The sequence below is a fragment of the Schistocerca gregaria genome, chromosome 6, assembly GCF_023897955.1.
Source record: "Schistocerca gregaria isolate iqSchGreg1 chromosome 6, iqSchGreg1.2, whole genome shotgun sequence".
NCBI classification, from domain to species: Eukaryota; Metazoa; Arthropoda; class Insecta; order Orthoptera; family Acrididae; genus Schistocerca; species Schistocerca gregaria.
This window is the reverse complement of record NC_064925.1, coordinates 442,348,283-442,371,640: the sequence shown is the minus strand read 5'-3', so window position 1 is coordinate 442,371,640 and position 23,358 is coordinate 442,348,283. Positions and strand designations below refer to the sequence as shown.

Here is a 23,358-nt window from a genome sequence, read left to right as displayed (position 1 = left end):
TTGACAGAGTACTGAAAGACCCAAGTCAAAAAAAGGTCCCAGAAGTAGACTACATTCCATTAGACCTGCTGATAGCCCTTACAAAACTCTACCACCTGTTGAGTAAGATGTATGAGGCAGGTGAAATACCCTCAGACTTCAAGAAGAATATAATAACTGCAATCTCAAAGAAAGCAGGTGTTGACAGGTGTGCAAATCACTGAACTATCAGTTTAATAAGTGACTACTGCAAAATACTACCAAAAATTCTTTACAGATGAATGCAAAAACTGGTAGGAGCCAATCTTGGGGAAGATCTGTTTGGATTACATGGAAATTTTGGAACACGGGAGGCAATACTGACCCTACGATTTACCTTGGAAGATAGATTAACGAAAGGCAAACCTACATTTCTATCATTTGTAGGCTTAGAGAAAGCTTTTGACAGTGTTAACTAGAATACTCTCTTTCAAATTCTGGTGGTGGCAGGAGTCAAACACAGGGGCAAAAGGCTATTTACGATTTGAACAGAAACCACATGGGACTTATAAGAGTTGAGGGGCATGAAAGGGAAGCAGTGATTGGGAAGGGAGTGAGACTGTTGTCGCGTATCCCTGATGTTATTCAATCTATATATTGAGCAAGCAGTAAAGGAAACAAAAGAGAAATTTGGAGTATGAATTAAAATCCATGGAAAAGAAGTAAAAACTTTGAGATTTGCCAATGACATTGTAATTCTGGTAGAGACAGCAAAGGACCTGGAAGTGCACGAAATGGACATTGTCTTCAAAAGAAGATATCAGATGAACATCAACAAGAGCAAAGCAAGGACAATGGTATGTAGTCTAATTAAATCAGGTGATACTGAGGGAATTAGATTAGGAAATGAGACACTTAAAGTGGTAGATGAGTTTTGCTATTTGAGGTGCAAAATAAATGATGATGGTCAAAGTAGAGAGGACATAAAATGTAGACTGGCAATGGCAAGAAAAGTGTTTCTGAAGAAGAGAAATTTGTTAAATTTGAGTATAGATTTAAGTGTCAAGAAGTCTTTTCTAAAAGTATTTCAATGGAGTATAGCCATGTATGGATGTGAAACATGGACGATAAATAGTTTAGACAGGAAGAGAATAGAATCTTTTGAAATGTAGTGCTATAGAAGAATGCTGAAAATTAGATGGATAGATCATGTAACTACTGAGGAGGTACTGAACAGAATTGGAGGGAAGAGGAATTTGTGGCAGAACATGACTAGAAGAAGGGATCAGTTGGTAGGACATGTTCTGAGGCATCAAGGGATCCTTTATTTAGTACTGGACAGCAGCATGGAGGGTAAAAATTGTAGAGGGAGACCAAGAGATGAATACACTAAGCAGATTCAGAAGGATGTAGGGTGCAGTAGTTACTCGGAGATGAAGAAGCTTGCACAGGATAGAGTAGCATGATGAGCTGCATCATCAAACCAGCCTCTGGACTGAAGAAGACGACGACGACGACGACGACAACAACAACAACAACAACAACAAGAGGAGGAGGAGGAGGAGGCAGAAATCAACTAAATGGAATAACCTGTAGCAGCTGATGACATAACCCCTGGTTGTATGTGCGTAGGATCAGCTGAAACCTGCGGTGTATCATCACAGACACTCTACTCACACACCACATGACCTCAGGAAGATTGCCACTGTGGAGTGGGACATGCTTAAACTGCAACATCTTGAACACATTGTAGACAGTGTGCTGAGGAGGGTCCAAGTATGTTAGAATCTACAGGATGGAGCAACATGGTTTTATTACTACCAGCCACAGATTTTGGTTTCACATATGTTCAAAGTTGTGCATTTTTGTGCAGTCTGCCTTACTTTTGGTTATTGACTTGCTTTCATTTCACAGTAAAACTATTTTTTTTAGTTCCATAAGGCTTATTTTGTGACTCCCTACACTCACCGATTTGAAGCCCACACACTGAGTATGCATGGAAGAAAGAATTTGAAACAGATTGGCCAATTTTTATTTTATCAGAGATGTTCCAAATGATGGAACAGTTTACGTTCAATTCTACGACCTACTGTTGTTACCATTTTCTTTCTGTTTGTTATGAGTCAGCTCACTACTTGTCCGTCTGAACTGAATTGTGCTTCTCACTCTATATGGCAGTACATACTGTTGGAGAAGGTGCCTTGGAAAAAGAGTTGTCTTATGACTTCCTACTGTACATCACTTTATGCTTGTTAAATGAAGGAAAAACTACTGTCTACCAAGTGTTCTAACACATTTTTATAGGAAAATGGATTATTTTGTGAAAATAATTGTAATATCACATGTACCTGGCTGCAATGTAATGCAGTCAGTTTAGTTTCTTGGTTCTGAAGTAGCATTATTCTGTATTATTTTGCAGGTCATTTCTTTTGCTATCAAGTAGATACTCACTTGAAGATAGTATATCACTGCTGTCACATCATTTTCATGTATCAAAAATGAAAAACGAAAGATTTTTCTTTGCCTTGTCTGGTAGCTATGGTATTGAGGACACAAGCTGAGAAACACACTTGCATTTTGCAACTGTCTGAAGAAAAGTACAAAAGAACTGTAACATCTACAATGCCTACATTATTTCAACTAATGCTTTTCAAATGCTATAATATGTCAGAGTATTAATAGAGGCCAGCTCAGCAGCTGTAAACTAAAAATGTGTGAAGGAGGAGAATATTTTTATATTAGATGATTCAATTGCATTTACAGTAACCAAGACCTTTCCACCGCTGTAACTGGTTTAAAATCAGTTTAATGCAAAAGCTCCTTTGCAAGAACTGTATTTTAGAGCTCACTAGTGCCACAGTTTACATAGTAATGAAAAGTTGCATGGAGAATTGCTGTCAGCGATGTTCAGTCATTATTGCTCACTCTAAAGTGGATTTTAAAGAACTTTATAATGATCTAAATTACTCACTCTCTAGTAACTAACTCCACTTGTCACTCTGTAGTGAACAAGGATTGGATTTCAGAAAAAAGCAGTTAGTAGTAATTCAGATTATCTCACTCAACTTGGTTCCTATTCTGAAATCAAAGTCCCATATTGTTCACTACAAAAATTTAACAATGGTTTAGTATTTCTGAGGCAGAGGTCAGAGATGCATGGAGACTGCTTCTCTTAAGTAACCGGACTCATACACTTGTAGCGAAAAGGCAGATTTTGTTCTCCCTACCCAAAACAGCTAGTGCTTACTTGTCTCTAGTAATCATACCCATTCTCACTAATACAATTTATTATTGCCTTCCCCTTTGGATCTTGAGTGAGCTTAATTTTTTGTTGAAAGTGGATTTGTCATGAGTGAAGCCCAGTAAAGGTATCACACACTTGGCTGCACTGAGTCCATGGTGAGATAGGGGTCCACCAACAGCACAGGTACAGAGGGTGTGCAGAAACAGAATGAGAAAAATACAATGTAAGGATTAACCAGAAGATGTACATGAGTTCTGCTGCCCCTTGTGTTCCTGGCTTCAGACTGTAAATGCACATTGTTACCACAGTGTCAGTTTTTCCAAGTAGAAGAAAGAAATGACTACTACAAAACAAGTGTCTCTCAAGTTAAGTGTCAATAGTGTGCTTGTTTCATACAGCTGCTGCTTATACAGCTAGCTGTGCTCAACATGGAGTTTCTGCTGATACTTCACTGTGGTATTGTGGGATCTCAGAGACTGGCAAGTGGAGGCTGAAGTACAAATGCTAGTTGACTAAGGATTTCTGATTTTTCTGGTAAGTGAGGGCTGGAGTGAAACTGTTGAAGCCAGAGTGCTTCAAAGTATTTGATGGAATAGTAAGTCAAATGGAAAACAGATCATACAGATAACCCACCATTTTATCTTACTTTAATGGGAATTCTACAGAGCCTCTTTAAGGTTCAAGTAACACAAACCACTGCATGAGATGCTAAGCTAACAGGGGCAGTTCTAACATTTCTGTGCAGGATGTATAACAATTAGAAGCAGTAGGATATATCACAATTAGGGTGCCCAAGCGCAAGATTTCTGTCACAATTATGCATCATAGTTAGTAGTGAAAATTGACAAGGGTGAAAGTGTATGAGAGAAAAGGGGAGGGAGTAGGGTCATCAAATGATAAGTCAGCTTGTGTGTAAAAATGTTCTTGAACAAGCTGTGGATGTATAGAACATATTTTGAAAATTATATACCAGTTTTGGTGCCAAATTTAGCAGAAATATCAATACATCTGAGCTGGTTAACAAAATAGTGGTTTCAAATTCCATTAGGAAAACTGTTCGATTCAGCTGTCTTGTCAATAGAATATGACAGCTGCTGAATTTGACTTCAGTGACATAATCAATGAGTTTGTGTTGCTCAAAGCAAGGAAATCGAAAGTACGATTATAAAAGAAAAAATGCAGTTCTTGTACAGAAATGTTTTCTCAGTGCTTAATTTTAGCACTTTTTCTTTTGTTTCCAATTAATAATTTGTGCACATTAATAATTTATGAGAAGCAAATTAAACATGTTCATTATTGTACATTATATTGATAATACAATAGCTGCTGTAAAAAATAAGACCGTTTCTGTTTTACTTTCAAATTTTTTAGCAAGTTTATAGAATTTGTTGCGTGTAACATTTTTTATCTATATAGCTCATTTAAGTCACATTTTCAGTAACATTTCACTTTTACTAAACCCACTTTAAAAATTAAAAAAATTCATATACCTCTGTAGAAAAAAATGGAGGAAGGTAGTTTAAGAATAGTTTTTACCAAAATTTCTCATTCAGTATTGTAAATCTTTAAAAAAATAAACCTAATAAAGACATTTTATATGTAAAATTGCACATTCCTGCCAAATTTGGCCTTTCTACCTTTCTTTCCTGCTGCCCTTAAAACACTGAAAAACGCAACAACTACAAAAATATTTACTTTATTATATTGAAAATTTACCAAATGTTATCACTACTCATGTATTATGATGTAGTGATGATAAAGTTATTACAGAAACAATTATTATTGCTTTAGAATAATTGACCCATGAAAGTCACATTACACAAGCATGTTGGGAGAGGTGGAATGAGTAAGTACTTGCCCTTGCAGTCAAAACCATTCAGCAATGTGGACCAAATACAGAGAATTTTACTGTATCACAGAGTGACTTGGGGAAAGCCATACTTGCCTTCCCAGAACATGTTCTCAGATAAGCAGAACTCTCTGAAGCAGGTTGTCATAAATACATCTAAATCACATTCCATAACTCAGTATTTTGTATTAAGCTGCAACAAATGCTCCAGTACCTATAGTACTTTAATAAGATAATTATAAATTTTGGCAAGTCTTGTGCTGTAAATTAAATGACTTTCTTTGTTATTGATTGAGTAATAAAATTTTTGTTGTGGTTTGGCACCATCATTAGAATGAAAGAAGTGACCCCAACTAGATAGCTGCATAGTTAAATTGCTCGTTATTGTACGTAGCAATATATTAAAGAGCAGTTCTTAGAAAAACCAGAAAAATTTGAAATATTAGCATTGATTTTTTTTTTCTTACGTGTCGTCTTATTGTTTCCGATATAGGCCAGTGATTGCAGTAATGACAGTGCGTTTGACTTTCCACCACTTATTCAAGTCATGAGACTAAACGTTGAAGGTGGTCCTGTGTACAGAGGTGGCCTTAGTGGCAGAGCTGCAGCAGCATATTATAGAGAAAAAGAAGTGATTATTGCCATAAAGGTTGGTCGAATATTTACAGCTCTTAAAATCTTGCACTATAATCTGTTTCTGTGGTGATTGCTATATTTATACATGCAGATACTTTATTGGATGATGTATCTAAAATCATTGATGTAGTATGTTTTATGGAAGTTGATAATGTGCTGTTTCAGGTACTGAATATAGTGAATATGTACTGTGAAAGTGTATTAAAATGTGTATTCTTAGATAACAAGACAAAATTCAAAATGTAATGATTAAGTTTATATATCCATTGGCAGTGAAAGTTATGCAGAATATCCATATGCATCTGTCTTGCACACTTATTATAATTCATAATGATCATTCCATGTCAAATAGCCTATGGTTCCAAGTGCAACTCTATCCAGTTTTGATGAAATTTATACAGAATGTATCTAAGGGATCTGCATGAACTCTGCCAAGTCTTGCCTCAGCCTGTAGCTTGCTGTAGGTAGTAGAGCTATTTTCAAAAGGGCTCTCTTGAAAACTAGAAATGCTTGTAAAAATTTCTCAAGTTTAACAGTCCATTGCTTCTGAACTGATAGAGGTAGGATCCCCCAATTTTCCATCGTGATACAATGTTTTGTGAAAATTTTTTTCATGAGAGATTTTTCATGTAATTTAATTTAATAAAAGTTAATAGGCACTGGAAACATAAAAATTTGTTATTCATGGTCTGGTTGCCCACTTAACATTCCAAATTTTGTCAGTATATTACGCCATGTGTATCAACATAGACACTTCTGATTTTATAATTCTTAATACCTGAAAATAGTGCATTCAAGTCTGTCAGAAACACCTATTCTTGCATTTGTGCCATCTCAGATAAAGTGCAGAAATTTGGCTTGGATTTGGAAGAAAAAAAAATTGATGATATTAATTCTTGCACTGATCCATGCTGGTTCCACATCTACATCTACCTGATTACTCTACAACTCACAATTAAGTGTCTGGCAGAGAGTTAATCAAACCACCTTCAAGCTATTCCTCGTCTGTTTCACTCTCAAACAGCATGCGGGAGAAACAAACTCTTAAATCTTTCCATGCAAGCTGTGATTTCTTGTATTTTATTCTGAAGATCAGTTCTCCCTGTATAGGAGGGCACAACCAAATATTTTCATATTTAAGTAGAAAGCTGATGATTGAAATTTCATGAGGAACTTTTGCTGCAAGTATAAACACCTTTTTTTAAAAAAGATTGCCATCCCAATTTGCATATTATATCCCAATTTTATAATAATGCAAAATGAGCTGCCATTCTTCAAAGTTTTTTTATGTCCTCCATCAATACTATCTGATGCAACTCCCACATCATGCAGCAGTACCCCAGAGGAGGACAATCTAGCTTTGTGCCTCTTTAGTAAACATCTTGCATTTTCTAAGTTTTCTTTTCTGTCAGTAAATCTCAGTCTTTGGTTTGCTTTCACCACAGTACTATCTGTGTGATAAATCCATTTTAAATTATTCGTAATTGTAACCCCTAAGAATTAGTTGAATTCAAAGCCTTTAAATTTGTGTGTGTCATTATGTAATCAAAATTTAGCACAGTCCTTTTAGTACTCATGTGGATGGCTTCACAATTCTCATTATTTAGAGTTAGTTGCCACTTTTTGCATCATACAGAATCTTATCTAAATCACTTTGCAATTGATTTTGATCATATGACAGGAAATCACAAAACCAGTAGCCCAACTGAGACTACACTCTGATGCACACAGTTTGGTTAGAATTTTAATGAAGAATAAAAACAGTCAGCCAGTTGTATACATTTTATTGCATTGACCTGGTTTCAGTACTAACTAAGAGTATTTTCATCACAATAATTTACAGTTATCTATAAAACAGCAGATTAAGTAATTGTAAAAATGTTATTTACAGTAGGCATGAAAAGAAATAGGCTAAGCTTAAATGTGTTTTACCCCTGAAAGAAGTGTTTGGTACAAATAGATTTCAAAAGTCAGATCACAAAATTTTGATATGATTTTGAATAAGATTACAGGGTTCACAGGAGAGCTTCTGCGAAGTTTAAAAGATAGGATACGAGGTACTGGCTTATGCAAAACTCTGAGGATGGAGCATGACTTGTGCTTGGGTAGCTCAGTTGGTAGAGCACTTTCCCATGAAAGGCAAAGGTCTCGAGTTCAGGTCTCGGTACGGCACACAGTTTTAACTTGCCAGGAAGTTTCATATCGATGCACACACTGCTGCAGAGTGAAAATCTCATTCTGGAACACTGAAATAGATTTTACACAGGAAGAAACATTCCTTTTAGAAGAAGTGTTAAAGTATGGTGTAATGCCAAATGTGTCAGACCAAAATGTGGTTCAAAATATGATTGAAAATCTTAAGATTGGTCTTGATGGTGTTAAAATGGGAAATTCTCATGAAATAAGGGTGGCCTGTGATGTATATTACAACATTTTTCACAAAGATTTAGTTATCAGTCAGTTCCTTTAATAATGATACAGAATTAATTAAAAACTTTAATGCTAAACTGGAAAAAAATGAAACCCTCATAACAAAATCAGGCAAGGGTAATGCTTTAATTGTTGCCAGTAAGCATAGATATGTAACAAAAACTTTAAAAAGTCTTTTGAGAAAAACAGTAGTTTAGAACTGAGTGCAGACCTGACCCCTGCTTTGCATAAAGGCATTAGATCAGCTATTGGTGACACCAGGAACTTGCTCAAACCATACCATTAAAAAAAAGAAACAGCTAATTAATATGAATCCAGAGATTCCAAAATTGCTCTAACAGTTCAGGGTGCACAAAATAAAATACTCTGTTCTGTCCAATCATGAACAGAATGAACAGCATGTCTCATGATTTTGCAAAACTTCTTTACAACAAATTTTAAAAAGTCTTTTTTTTTTCAAAATAATTACTGGATAACTAACAGTCATAATCAAGTAACTAAAATTAAGGACTTAGAATGCAGTGAAGATACAAAATTATTTTCTTTTGATATTACCAACTTATATACCAATGTCTCAGTTCAATCAATTATGAGTGTCATAGAAAATAACATATGTGCTTTAGAAAAGGAATTACTGAGGAACAAATTACTGATCTTATTCATTTGTTCGAAATAGTAATGAAATACACTACTTTAAATGCACTGGGAAAATGTACTGGCAGCCTTGCAGTGACAGACATTCTAGCAGACATCTTCATTAATTCACTGGAGGAAAAGCTTTTTCCGAAATTATTCAGCTGCAGAACTAGGTATTCGATGATATTTAGGTATGTAGGTGATATTCTGATCATTTACAGTGGACCTAACAGACAATAGAGGAACTGATTGTTTATTTAAGATTTTTAATGAACATAGTGAAAAAAATTAACTTCATCAGTGAACTAGAAACTGAGTCATCAACTTAATTACTTAGATCTTACTCATGCTATAATTAATGATAAGATCTCTTTTCCTATTTTTTGAAAAGAATTAGTACAAACCAGATTTTATCCTCCCAGATCTTCACATCCCCAATCTCATAAAAAGCCATTTTCCTTTCATATGTTTGCTGGGTTCTTTGAACACATTCATTACCTGAAAAACTTGAATCTGAAATGAGTGTAATAAAAACTATAGTAGCTAATAATGGTTGTGAACCTTCCGTAGTTGATAATATTTTCAAAGCAAAAACTATCAACAGAGTCACTTGTTTAGGCAAAATCGCTAATAATAACAGCAGCAAAAGCAAAAAGTATTCTCATTACCATACTTACGGGCTATTTCCTACAGAATTCATCATCTGCCAGAAAAGAATATATGGATGTTGCATTTTCTATTAATTACAGGCCACAAAGCAAAGGAAGTCGATGAAGTTACTACCTCTGTAAAGAAAATTAATGTTGTAGACTTGCTATTCTTGAAGAACTGGAAATGTTTGAAGCATATGTCTGTTAATGATGGTATAATCAGCAGCTATATTTGCAAAATAAAAATTTGTTTTTGGCTTTAAACTGCCATTCAGAACTATTTGACATACTGTCATTCTTTGGCTGAAGATCTTTACACACAATTCTCAAACATCATTTACCTCCCCTTTTAATTGTTTTTATTTTTTCCATAGCTTATTCGTACTATGTTAATCCTGTTCATTTTAAGCACTTTAATGCTATCTGCACAGGACAGATGGTGTGTACAACTGCTACTTTGTTTTAAAGCATTTTCTTTTATATTTCACTTATTACCTGTCTTTATACTTCTGTTATTAAGCTTGTTCTCTTGTTATAATTATTTTCATTTATAATATTGTTTCCTTCATTTGTGCTGCTCTACACTATTCACACTCCATAGGTGGCATGCACTACTCTGTTTCCATGTAGAGACCTAATCAGCTGACGAACCTTTTGGTATGATGTCAGTCCTAATGCCATGCTGTACTTGTGGTTTTAGTGTTAGCTTCACAAAATAACTTTTATTTATTTGACTTGAGCACTTGAGCTCATATGTTTTTAATTTGTTTCCATGCAATATGAATGTGTGTAGGTAATACTTTTTCTGTTTTTAATAGTTCTGGTGCTACTTAAGGTTTTTAATGTGGTTGTTGTTCTCGTATGTGGATTAAGAAAATGTTATAGGTAACTGTAAATTATTCTTATGACATATCCTTAGTTGATATCAAAAAGAGGTCAATGCAATAAAATTTGTGCAACCAATTGGCTGTTTTTATCCTTCATTAAAACTTAAATGTGGTTGATCTTCAAGACTCAGTTGCTTGTCAGAAACAGTGTGAAGCCTTCTGGAAATCTAAGAATCTGGAATCAATTGTCAATAGCACTCATTATTTCATAAGAATAAAGAGCTAGTTGTGTTTCACAAGACCAATATTTTCTGAATTTTGTCAGCTGTTTGTTAATAATCCACTTTCTTTGAGGTTATTCATAATATTCAAACACAATATATGTTTCAAAATCCTACTTTAAATCAGCATTGGTGATATGGGTCTTTAATTCAGCAAATTACTCATACTTCCTTTCCTGAGTATTGGTGTGACCTGTGCAACTTTCCAGCCTTTAGGTAAGGATCTTTCAAGTAGTGAGTTGTTGTATTTGATCACTAAGTATGGAGCAATAGTATCAGGATACTCTAAAAGGAACCTATGTGGTAAGAAGTCTTGTCTGGAGGCCTTGCCTTTATTAAGTGATTTAAGCTGCTTTGCTACACCGAGGATATCTACATCTAAGTTACCCATGTTGACAGTTGTTCTTGGTTCAAATTCTAAAATATTTCCTTTGCCTTCTTTGGTAAAGGAATTTCAGAGAACTGTGTTTAGTAATTCTGCTTCAGTGACTCTGCCATCAATAACAGTACCATTGCTGTCCTGCAGTCAAGGTATCGTGGCATCATGCACTAGTGTACTTTACATATGACCAGGATCTCTTTGAATTTTCTTCCAGATTTTAAGATGGTGGTTCATTGTGGAAACTATTAAGGAGATCATGCAAAACTTCAAGCTCTGTAAAACTTCACCAATCTTGGGGATTTTGCATCCTTTTAGATTTGACATGTTCTCTTTGTTTTTCTTCTACAACAGTGTTCTGACTTTTTTCGTGTACTTTGGGCAATCAGTACCATTAATTTATTTGGAATATATCTCTCAATTGCCATCAATACTATTTCTTTGAATTAGAACCACATCTGGTCTGTGCTTATAAAGTCAGTTTTGAAGGAGTGAAGACTGTCTCTTAGGAAGGCATCACATGAATTTTTATCTGCTTTTTTCTTTTTTCTTTTCTCTCTTTTTTTTTTTTTTTTTTTTTTTTTTTTTTTTTTTTTTTTTTTTTTTTTTTTAAATAGATACATTTCCCATTTGTCTTCGGTGGATTTGGATGTTATGATATCCAAACTTGCTACAGTGACATTGTGGTCACTAATTCCAGTACCCATTATCATGCTCCCTATCTGCTCATGATTATATGATTATTTGTTGCTAAGAGGTCAAGTATGTTTTTGCAACAATTTACACTTCGAATGGGTTCCTGAACTAATTGTTCAAAATAATTTTCTGAGAAAGCATGAAGTATGATTTTGCATGATGTTTTATGCCTACTACCAGCTTTAAACATGTATTTTCACCATCAAGAGTACATAGAAGTCATCACCAGCTATAACTGGGATACCTATTTGAAATGAGATTCAAGGTGTCTTTGAAGTGCTTAGCAAATGTATCGTCTGAGTCAGGGGAGGGGATTAATTTACTGTGGCTGTCAATTATAACCTCTACTCATACTAACTCACAGGAACTGTATACTTTAATTTCACTACAATGTAAACTATTTCTGACAGCAATAAATGCTCCACCAACAACTATATTTAACCTGTTCTTTCTGAACACATCTATGTCCTCTGTAAAAATTTCACCTAAACTTGTCTTCGGCTTTAGCCAGCTTACCTTATGTATAACAATTTGAGCTTCAGTGCTTGGAGCTCTGGTTCTTTCCCAATGCACCCACGACAAATTGCAACTACATTACTGATTGCTGTTAGGTCTTCCCTTGTCTTTTGTTTGCCCTGCATCCTTTTAGACTGATGCCCTTTCTGTAGCTTCCCAAGACCCTCTAGTCTAAAAAAACTCCCAGTCCCCACCAAACAACTACATGTGTAACTACTTCCTGTGTGTACTGGACCATTGACCTATTAAGCAGAACTCCACCCTGTGGTGGAAGTCGAGGAATCTACAGCCTATATGTCTGAGCCTCTGATTTAGACCCTCCACTCAGCTCTGTGCCAAAGGTCCACAATCAGTCATGTCGATGATGCTACAGATGGTGAGCTCTACCTTCATCTCGCATGCAAGGTTGGCAGTTTTTACCACTTCAGCTAACAGCCTGAAACTAGAGAGATTCTCTTCCAATCTGAAGGAACACACAATGTTAGTAACAATGTGAGCCACCATGTGCAGTTGGCTGCACTCTGTTCTGTTCTCGGTATGTGGAAGCAACACACATAGTTAGTACTGACTTGAGCCACCACCTGCCATTAGCTGCACCCTTTGCTCTTCATGGCATCTGAGAGCTCCCACTCTACATCTAGAATGACTGCTTCCATATGCGTGCAGAGTGCACACTGGATTCCTTCCCTTCCTTGGCAGCCACACTCCTACTGGGCTCCATTACACACCTAAAGTTGGAGCTTCCAACTATCAGTAATCCCTTCCTCTGTGACTGCCCTCATGTTTCAGGCTGAGAGACTTCCTCTGAAACAGGGAGAATGACTGCCTCTGACTCAGGATGTTTATTAAACACAGGTAGCTCCTGAAACCTGTTTGTCAGACAAACTGTGGAGACCCTCCGGTCAGCCCTGTAGAGACTTCCACTGCCTGACACACCATGGCACAACTTCCCACTCAACCATGTATAAAGGATCAACCTCGATGCAGGCACTTCCCAGGGTGGCCACAGTAGTTGGCCAGTTGGAGGACACATGGGATGTGCTGGACATCCGTTGTACCACTAATAGTGAAATTACTTTCTAATGTATTGTACACACACAAACTGAGAGTGAACCTGCCACACCTGCCATCACTTTGAGTGTAATTCATTTGTGTTTTGATAAGCAACAAACATTCTTTCAACCTGATCAATAGCAAATATTTTTGCTTGTAAACATTTTCTTGTATCTACTAGACTGGAAAAACACAGGCTTTGTTGCCTGCACAAATTGAACTAAATTCTTGATCTTTGCCAGCCGCTGTGGCCATGCTGTTCTAGGTGCCTCAGTCTGGAACCGCGCGACTGCTACGGACACAGGTTCGAATCCAGCCTCAGGCATGGATATGTGTGATGTCCTTAGGTTAGTTAGGTTTAAGTAGTTCTAAGTTCTAGGGGACTGGTGACCTCAGATGTTAAGTCCCATAGTGCTCAGAGCCATTTGAACTATCTTGACCTTCAAAAAGTCCTGTAACCTGCATTACGTCTTCTGGAAAGTGGTTTTTTCCCCTTACAGTTACTTTGTTGTGTATGCTAATAGCTAATATTCCTTTTTTCCATTCATTTTTAACATACTTGCTACTTTTCTTTCCTGAAACACAAAATTCTTCATAGATTGTTTTTAATGGACCAGCTCTGATGAATTAAGGTCAAAATGTGAATTATTTTCTTGATGCCTGTTTATGTTGAGCATTTTCTTAATTTCTTTGATCAACTGTTAATGTTGTAATGTTAACATTCACAAATTTTATTTATTTATTTTACACATGGTTGCTTAGTTCAGTACAATAAAGTCCACCAAAAGTGGCACTTTTTAAAATTATTGTTTCACTTTGTAAAGCCTCTCTTGAACCTATTTATTGAAATTTTAACAGTAATAAGCTTGTAGTCAGATTTTCAGAAATATTGGTCTCATCAGCTTTGTCTGGTCGAGATGAAATTAATAACTGTGGAATTTTTCATTTTGCAAACATCTTTCCAGCATGATGTGCACAGTTTGTGGTTTGGTTTCATGTCAGACATTATCATAAATTTTAGGTGATGAGACATTTCCAAGTCAACCGAGCATAGAAATTTTCATATTGTGTAATTATTTTCACTAAAATCGTTACTACATGATTTTTGTAAAAACGTGTTTATGTGTAAGAGCAGTACTTATTCAGGAAAACATATCTGAGCAACTTTCTTCCAAACATAAGCCAGTTCATTGATTAAGCAGCTTTCGTTCTTGTAAATAAAAACCTTTGTATCCACTTTAGGCTGTTGCAGATTTCATAGGCAGTTAAATTACATACAGAATTCTTAATATTTTCAAAGCTGCAAGGGTTTCAATTGATATTTTTTGCCTGTATATCATAAATACAATGCTGATATAACCAAGACAAATTTCAACTCATTAAATACAGGGCAGAAAACTGTTTTGAAATCTTGAACCCATTGGTTAGTATTGTTCAATATAACAGTGACCCTTTGACTGAGTGTTCCAAACACATTTTGTAAGGGATATTCGGAATACAAATGCCATGGCCACTGAATTAACTAAACATTTTTGAATGTGAAATTCTGGAGTTGTTGTGTGTAGTGCTGAATATTGTCGTTTTCTTAGCATGATACTTCAGTGACATTGTAGCAATACTGACCTGAGTCTTGTTGTTTCTCACTAGTAGCACCACTCTTTACTATATTGAAGTTGAAAGCCCAGATCGGTGTGGGATGGAATGTATTCAAAACAGTACACATCACCATTCAGACTCCATTAATATAAACATTTATTCCTTGGGACATTTGATTATTAACAGTGGTGACCAGTTTATCAACTATGAAAACTTATTAGAGCACAGAACCAGAGCACCACCTAAAATTACCTATCAATAGTCTGGAGGAAAAATTAATTATTTAATCATGCAACACAATTCACATGTAACTTACACAAAATCATCACAGTTCATACTCAGTACAATCCTTTAGTAATTTATTGTTGTGTATTATGCTTCAGTAGTGCATTTGATTCAGTCCATAATGAGCATAATCATGCCCAACAATCACTCTTTTTGAAGATTAATAACATTCCATACTCTTTCTAATCACAATGTGGTTCTGTTAAAATGTTCCTTAATTTGAGGTACTGTAATCACTCAAAAGTCTTTAAACATTATTATTAGTGAGTCTTGCAGTTGTCAGTGTGCATAATTTTACATACGAAATGTGCATGATTGTGGCATGAGCCAACACCAAAAGTACACCCAACATAGATCATACTACTAGGCTTTCAGACTGTGCTCTGGTAATTTTTGTGACCAAGATTATGTCATAAAGGATGGTTTAGGAATAAACTGATATTTTGAAAACTACATAATGCTTTAAAATGGCCAGGTTGGATTTTACTGTAATGTGATTTGGCTTGTAGAAAATGTTTCTAGTGTTGGTCAGTCCATTGGATTTTGGCAACTAGTTTATAGGTTTTTGTATATTGCTGCAATCCTAATATCAGTTAATTAAACTCAAAATTTGAGTACCCCAATGAAAACTAATTGCCCCAGCATTAAAAGAGGATAATCAAAATGATAATCATAGCAATAAATTCAACTGATGTTAAGTCTAAATAAAATTTTCAGATTTAAGTTTTGTATGGCAATAGATAAATGAGATGAAGATTTAGCAGAAAAAGTTGGTTATTTGTGGAAGTATAAAAGACATAACCAATAGAAAGAATCCACCATTTCAGGTGGTGAAGGGAGACGAAAATTTAATAGTCATGGGTGAGTGGAATTCGAGAGTAGGAAAAGGGATAGAAGGAAACATAGTAGGTGAATATGGATTGGGGCTAAGAAATGAAATAGGAAGCCGCCTGGTTGAATTTTGCGCAGAGCATAACTTAATCATAGCTAACACTTGGTTCAAAAATCATAAAAGAAGGTTGTATACATGGAAGAACCCTGGAGATACTAAAAGGTATCAGATAGATTATATAATGGTAAGACAGAGATTTAGGAACCAGGTTTTAAATTGCAAGACATTTCCAGGGGCAGATGTAGACTCTGACCACAATCTATTGGTTATGAACTGTAGATTAAAACTGAAGAAACTGCGAAAAGGTGGGAATTTAAGGAGATGGAACCTGGATAAACTGAAAGACCCAGAGGTTGTACTGAGTTTCAGGGGGAGCATAAGGGAACAATTGACAGGAATGGGGGAAAGAAATACAGTAGAAGAAGAATGGGTAGCTTTGAGGGATAAAATAGTGAAGGCAGCAGAGAATCAAATAGGTAAAAAGACGAAGGCTAGTAGAAACCCATGGGTAACAGAAGAAATATTGATTTTAATTGATGAAAGGAGAAAATATAAAAATGCAGTAAATGAAGCAGGCAAAAAGGAATACAAACGTCTCAAAAATGAGATTGATAGGAAGTGCAAAATGGCTAAGCAGGGATGGCTAGAGGACAAATGTAAGGATGTAGAGGCTTATCTCACTAGGGTCTCTTTAATTTTCCTACAGGAAAATTAAAGAGACCTTTGGAGAAAGGAGAACCACTTGCATGAATATCAAGAGCTCATATGGAAACCCTGTTCTAAGCAAAGAAGGGAGAGCAGAAAGGTGGAAGGAGTATACAGAGGGTCTATACAAGGGCAATGTACTTGAGGACAATATTATGGAATTGGAAGATGATGTAGATGAAGATGAAATAGGAGATATGATACTGCGTGAAGAGTTTGATAGAGCACTGAAAGGCCTGAGTTGAAACAAGGCCCCCGGAGCAGACAACATTCCATTAGAACGACTGACAGCCTTGGGAGAGCCAGTCCTGACAAAACTCTACCATCTGGTGAGCAAGATGTATGAGACAGGCGAAATACCCTCAGTCTTCACGAAGAATATAATAAGTCCAATCCCAAAGAAAGCTGGTGTTGACAGATGTGAAAATTACCGAACTATCAGTTTAATAAGTCACAGCTGCAAAATACTAATGCGAATTCTTTACAGACAAATGGAAAAATTGATAGAAGCCGATCAGTTTGGATTCCCTAGAAATGTTGGAACACATGAGGCAATACTGACCTTACAACTTATCTTAGAAGAAAGATTAAGGAAAGGCAAACCTACATTTCTAGCATTTGTAGACTTAGAGAAAGCTTTTGACAATGTTGACTGGAATGCCCTCTTTCAAATTCTGAAGGTCAGGGGTAAAATACAGGGAGTGAAAGGCTATTTACAATTTGTACAGAAACCAGATGGCAGTTATAAGAATCGAGGGGTATGAAAGGGAAGCAGTGGTTAGGAAGGGAGTGAGACAGGGTTGTAGCCTATCCCCAATGTTATTCAATCTGTATATTGAACAAGCAAATAAAGAAAACAAAAGAAAAGTTTGGAGTAGGTACTAAAATCCATGGAGAAGAAATAAAAACTTTGAGGTTTGCCGATGACATTGTAATTCTGTCAGAGACAGCAAAGGACTTGGGAGAGCAGTTGAACGGAATGGACAGTGTCTTGAAAGGAGGGTATAAGATGAACATCAGCAAAACCAAAACAAGGATAATGGAATGTAGTTGAATTAAGTCGGTGATGCTGAGGGAATTAGATTAGGAAATGTGACACTTAAAGTAGTAAAGGAGTTTTGCTATTTGGGGAGCTAAATAACTGATGCTGGTTGAAGTAGAGAGGATATAAAATGTAGACTGGCAATGGCGAGGAAAGCGTTTCTGAAGAATAGAAATTTGTTAACATTGAGTATAGATTTAAGTGTCAGGAAGTCATTTCTGAAAGTATTTGTGTGGAAGTGAAACATGGACGATAAGTAGTTTGGACAAGAAGAGAATAGAAGCTTTCAAAATGTGGTGCTACAGAATAATGCTGAAGATTAGATGGGTAGATCACATAACTAATGAGGAGGTATTGAATAGAATTGGGGAAAAGAGGAGCTTGTGGCACAACTTGACTAGAAGAAGGAATCGGTTGGTAGGACATGTTCTGAGACATTGAGGGATCACCAATTTAGTATTGGAGGGCAGCGTGGAGGGTAAAAATCGTAGAGGGAGACCAAGAGATGAATACACTAAGCAGATACAGAAGGATGTAGGCTGCAGTAGGTACTGCGAGATGGAGAAGCTTGCACAGGATAGAGTAGCATGGAGATCTGCATCATCAAACCAGCCTCTGGACTGAAGACGACAACGACGACAACAACAACAAGAGGAGGAGGAGGCAGAAATCAACTAAATGGAATAACCTGTAGACTTGATTCATTGCATTCATCAGCTACTACCTGAGACTGAGAGTCAGCTGGAGGTTACCTGTAATTTGTACCCTCTGCCTTCGCACTCCATCTGTGGACCTTATCTGCAGGTGCCATCCTCAAGTATTTTGTTTTGGTCTAACCAAGCTGCAGATCACATTCTGTTTGTGGTCTGTTCTTGTTTGGGTTGTACTGGGAAGTTGTGTTGTCAGTCCAATCCAGCAGATAGTGTGCTTGAGATCTCTTTATTGGTGAGTTCTGCATTTGTTGTCTTTCTAATAGATCCAGTGCAGGATCCCAAACTTTATTCAGATGATAACCCATGTCACTATTGATTAAGTTCTCTGTCAATTGTATCTCAATCAACTCCGTCGCAACACTATACCAATAACTGGGCATCTGGGCTACGATTCTCATATCTTCATAGCTCATTTTTTTAAATGAAGAAACTGCACAATGGTTGCAACCGTTGTGCGGTTTCTCCATTTTACAAAATGGACTTATACAGTTGTGGCTGCCCCATAAGAACAACTCTGTTTCTTCATAGCTCATGGTATGATCTAGTTCCCTACAGTTTTCAGCAATGGCTGATTTGGTTGCTTGTCACAAAAGAATATGACATTGATGTTCTTGGCATTTGATGTCAAAAGTCCTTGTACTTTCTCCAGACTATGACATTTTTAACATTCCTGAGACAGGACATACTCTTGATTCCTCCCCCCCCCCCCCCTACTCCCCTGCCCCCCCCCCCCCCCCCCCGCCCCCTCCCCAAGTATCTTTCTTATTTTGGCAGAGACAGATTCTGCAGAGGGCAGATAGCCACTGCATTGGGTTTTTCCTGATCTTCTTCCTCATTATGTAACAAAGTGCCCAAGTGAATGCCCCACCCCCCAGTCTCCTTGGCAGTGTACACATTCCTGCAGGACACAGTGTGTAGATGTTCCCTCTCTGACATCAGGTAGACTCCTTAAGATAATCAGCATTCCCTGTACACCTGGGTCTTTAGGACCCCATTCTGATGTTCCGAGAGTGACAGCTACTCACCTGCAGATATAAACCAATACATCCAGGAATGGTAGCTGACCATTCTTTTCCAATTCCATGATGAACATTATGTTCAGATGACAAGAGTTTAGATGTTGCAAAAACTCGCTGTGGCTGTTCCTGCCATAGGGCCAAATCACAAAGGTCATCATCAACATACCTAAAGAAATACATTTGTTCCTTGATCTTTAATGCTTTGTGCTTGATATTGTGGGTGAATAGATTGACACACCCTGGATAGAAGGAACAGCTCATGGCTGCTGCCTTCATCTTTTCATAATATAAGTAATATGTAGAGCTCAATACATACCTGGAAAGGTCTATCAGAGCATTATCAAACTTTTCTGCATCAGCTCAAATGAGTATTTGAGTGAGTCCATGGTAAACAGGGAATCGCATCAAAACTGGCTATTATATGCATCTCTGAGATATGTAGAGCCTTCATTCTATTTAATCCACAGAGTTACAGATGTATTGAATGTAGTTCCCCTCACATGGGATCAGCAGTGTCTTTAAGTATTTAGCTTGATGGTATGTTTCCTCATCATTGTCACTGACAGTTGGATGCAGTGGTACACACTGTTTGTGCACCTTAGGTAGGCCACACAACTTTGGTGGTACTGGAGAAGTTGACCATGATCCTTTGATGAGCATGTCTGGCATGTCTATTGCCTTCAACAATGTACTGGTCATCCTACTCAATCCAGATCATGTACCACTTATCCATATGCCAGTTATCAAGAAGTTAGTGTACTTTCTCATTATATTTAATTCGTTGGATAATGAGTATACAGTTTCCTTTGTCTTCTGGCAACCCGTCAGTGCTGCTGTTTCCTCAGGCTTTCTTCAGTGCAGATATCTCAACCTTGGAGGTGTTTCATTTCAGTGGTTTTGTCTTGGTAATCACTCTGTAGGTTTCATGCTGGGCTGCCTCCATGATGAAGACAGCTTGATGTCAGAGACAGACGATCTACATACAGTGTTCTGCAGAAATATATACATTACTAAGCACAATGTGAAGGCCTTTCACCCGGATACTTGATCACATGATGAGGAAGAAGATCAAGATAAACCCAATGTCTGGCTTGTTTGCACTATGCAGGATATGTCTCCACCAGCGTCTGCAGAATACTGAGAAAATACATCATCAGGTGTGTGTCCTGCTTGCCAAGCAAGATCAGAGTACTACTGGGGAACGTTAAAGAGGACCTTGGCTTACAAAACCAATGAATTCATAGTATATCTTGCCAATATGGGATGTCACATGTTGGATAAACCACAAGAACTGTTGATGTCAGATGCCAAGAACATCCACACCACACCAACTGCAACAAGCAACCAATCCAGGCATTGCTGATTACTGCATGGATATTTATCATTCAATGAGTTATGAAGAGATGAAAATCATAGCTGAGTTACTCAGATACTGTGACAGTGTCATGAGAGAATTGATCAAGAGTTGACTAACAGAGGACCTAATCAACTGGGAGAGGGGCTATCAGCTGAGTAAATCTCAGGATCCTTCACTGGACCTACCAGAAGCACAATAACTGCAGAACTCGTCAGCACAGAAACCTTAAGCATCATCCTACGAAGAACAGACTGACAGTAGAGTATCCTAGGATGATCCAAATGAGAACAGACCTCAAACAGAACACAGCCAGTCAGCCTGGACCAAAAGCAGAACAGCCAAAGATGACACATGTGGGAGTAGATAACATGGAGAGCACACTGTCTGCTATGAGGGGGTTTGGCTCTTTAAAAGATGAGCCAAGCAGTTATTATTCAAAATGAGAACATACTATGGAGCACTGGACAGTGCTGACACCAGAGAGTAGCACATGTGGGAGAAGGAAGGTAGGAAATGCAAACCACAGATGGAGTATGAGGCTGCAGTTCTTGTGGGAGTGGGCCACAGATGGAGTGAGAAAACAGCAGGAGTGGACCTCAAACGGAGTATCAGGCAGCACAGATGCTTAAGAATAGTGCCTGCAGGAGCAGAAATGTGGCGAGTTGGGCTGCAGAATGGGTATCAGGTGATGCAGATGCCTAAGGACAGATCTGCAGGAGCAGACTGCAGAAAGAGAAGGAAAGCAGTGATAGTGGATCGTAGGTGGAGTGGGAAGGCTACAAGAGTAGTACTTGGATGGAGCAGGATGATCGGGGGTACAAATTATGGACTCATTCATCCAATGATCAGCCTCATTTAGTATCTGGTGAGTCACTTCACCAAAATATTGTGCAACAATGTTGCCGATATCTGACAGTAAACACAAGAATATTAGCAAACTGATGAGAAAGCCTGAAGTAGTACATCAGCTGGCACTATGGGGAGGGGACGTACCACAATTTCATGAGGATAGATAAGTTGCAACAGAGGAAAGGAAGATGCTTAGTTTTCTTTCTGCTGAGATATTGTGATGTAGAAATAGTACTGATTTTCACCAGGATCAAATACATCATAACTCCAGAGTGGAAAACAAGAGCAAACATCTGGGATGCATGGCATTTGTGAGGGAAAGGTTTTGAGACATGCACCACAGACTAAATGTGGTTTCTGGGAATATTTTACATTTACACCTGTGTACGGTAGCGTCACTGGCAAACAAAGATTTGGTCTCTAGAAGGGTACATACATAAAAATGCCCTGGTAGGCTAAGTAAAATGCCAGGCAGCCAATCTGCGAAGTTTGATCGTATGTGAAAGAAGTCAGAGCAGGCAGATGGTATAAGGACTGTGATTAATTTAAGTAGCCAGTGTCTTGATGACATCACCCTGAAAGTACTCAGCAAATTCCTCAACTTTACACCAACACCGAGCAGTGTCCCTGTCTCAATATTTATCAGTCCAGTGAAGCAAATTGCCAACAAGAGTCCATTGAATCTGACAGAGAAATCTGCTGTTGAACTTGGAGAGCGATCACCAAGACAAAACTACCAAAATCAAACATCACCAAGGATGAGAGGATGACACTGAAGAAAGTATGAGGAAATAGCAGCATTTTTATGGTGCCAATAGACAAAGGAAATACTGTGTAATCATTATGTAGCAACTGGATTATAATGAGAAAATTCATGAACTCGTCGATAACAAGGCATATAGATGACTGGAATCTGATCCATGTCTAGAGTGGCAGGAAGACCAGTACTGTACTGAAGGCAACCAGACATGCTCATCAAAGAATTGTGGTCAGGACCTCCAGTATTAGCAAGGCTGTGTGGACTACTAAATGTACACAAAGGAGGGTACCGCTGAGTTCATGTCCACAGGACATACTTAATATTAGACAAAGACAACTTCATGTCAAAGAAGGAACATCTACACACTGTGTTCTGCAGAAATAGGTACATTGCTAAGTAGATTGGGAAGTTCTTTCACCTAGACACTCAACCACCTGACCAGGGAGAAGATCAGGATAAAGTCAGCAGGATACTGAGAAAGTACATCATCAAGTGTGTATCTGTCCACCAACCATGAACAGAGGACTCATTGGGAATGTTAAACATAACATTGGTCTGTGAAAGTTAGCCAAAGTGGCTTGTCATATGTTTGACAGACTACAAGAACTGTTGACTTCAAATGCCAAGAACATGCACATCACACTCATCTGTAACAACCAACCAAGTCAGCAATCACTGAACACTTCATTCCATGAACTATGAAGAAAAGAGAATCCTAGACAAGACACCTAGATACTGAAACAGTGTAATGAGGGAAGCAATTGAGATTCAACTGATGGAGAACCTAGCAATTGGGAGATGGGCTATTGGCTGAATAAAACTTGGGATCTTGCAGTGGATCCTTTAAAAATAATATGAATACAGAACTTACCAGCACAGAAAACTCAAGCACATTGCGGACAGACTGACAACAGAGCATCCCAGGATGACCCAAACAGAAATGAGCCACAATCTGAATTGTGAACAGTCAACTTGCACCTAAAAC

General features: G+C 37.5%; 1 protein-coding gene across 2 annotated transcripts in view; it reads left to right on the top strand.

The window, feature by feature from the left end:
- LOC126278304 (uncharacterized) overlaps window positions 1–23,358 on the top strand; it is a 117,030-nt gene that overhangs the window by 29,722 nt on the left and 63,950 nt on the right. For both annotated transcript variants that reach the window (XM_049978318.1, XM_049978319.1), the window contains exon 2: window positions 5,545–5,700. In XM_049978318.1, coding sequence (XP_049834275.1) covers window positions 5,545–5,700 — 156 coding nt within the window. The remainder of the gene's footprint in view (window positions 1–5,544; window positions 5,701–23,358) is intronic.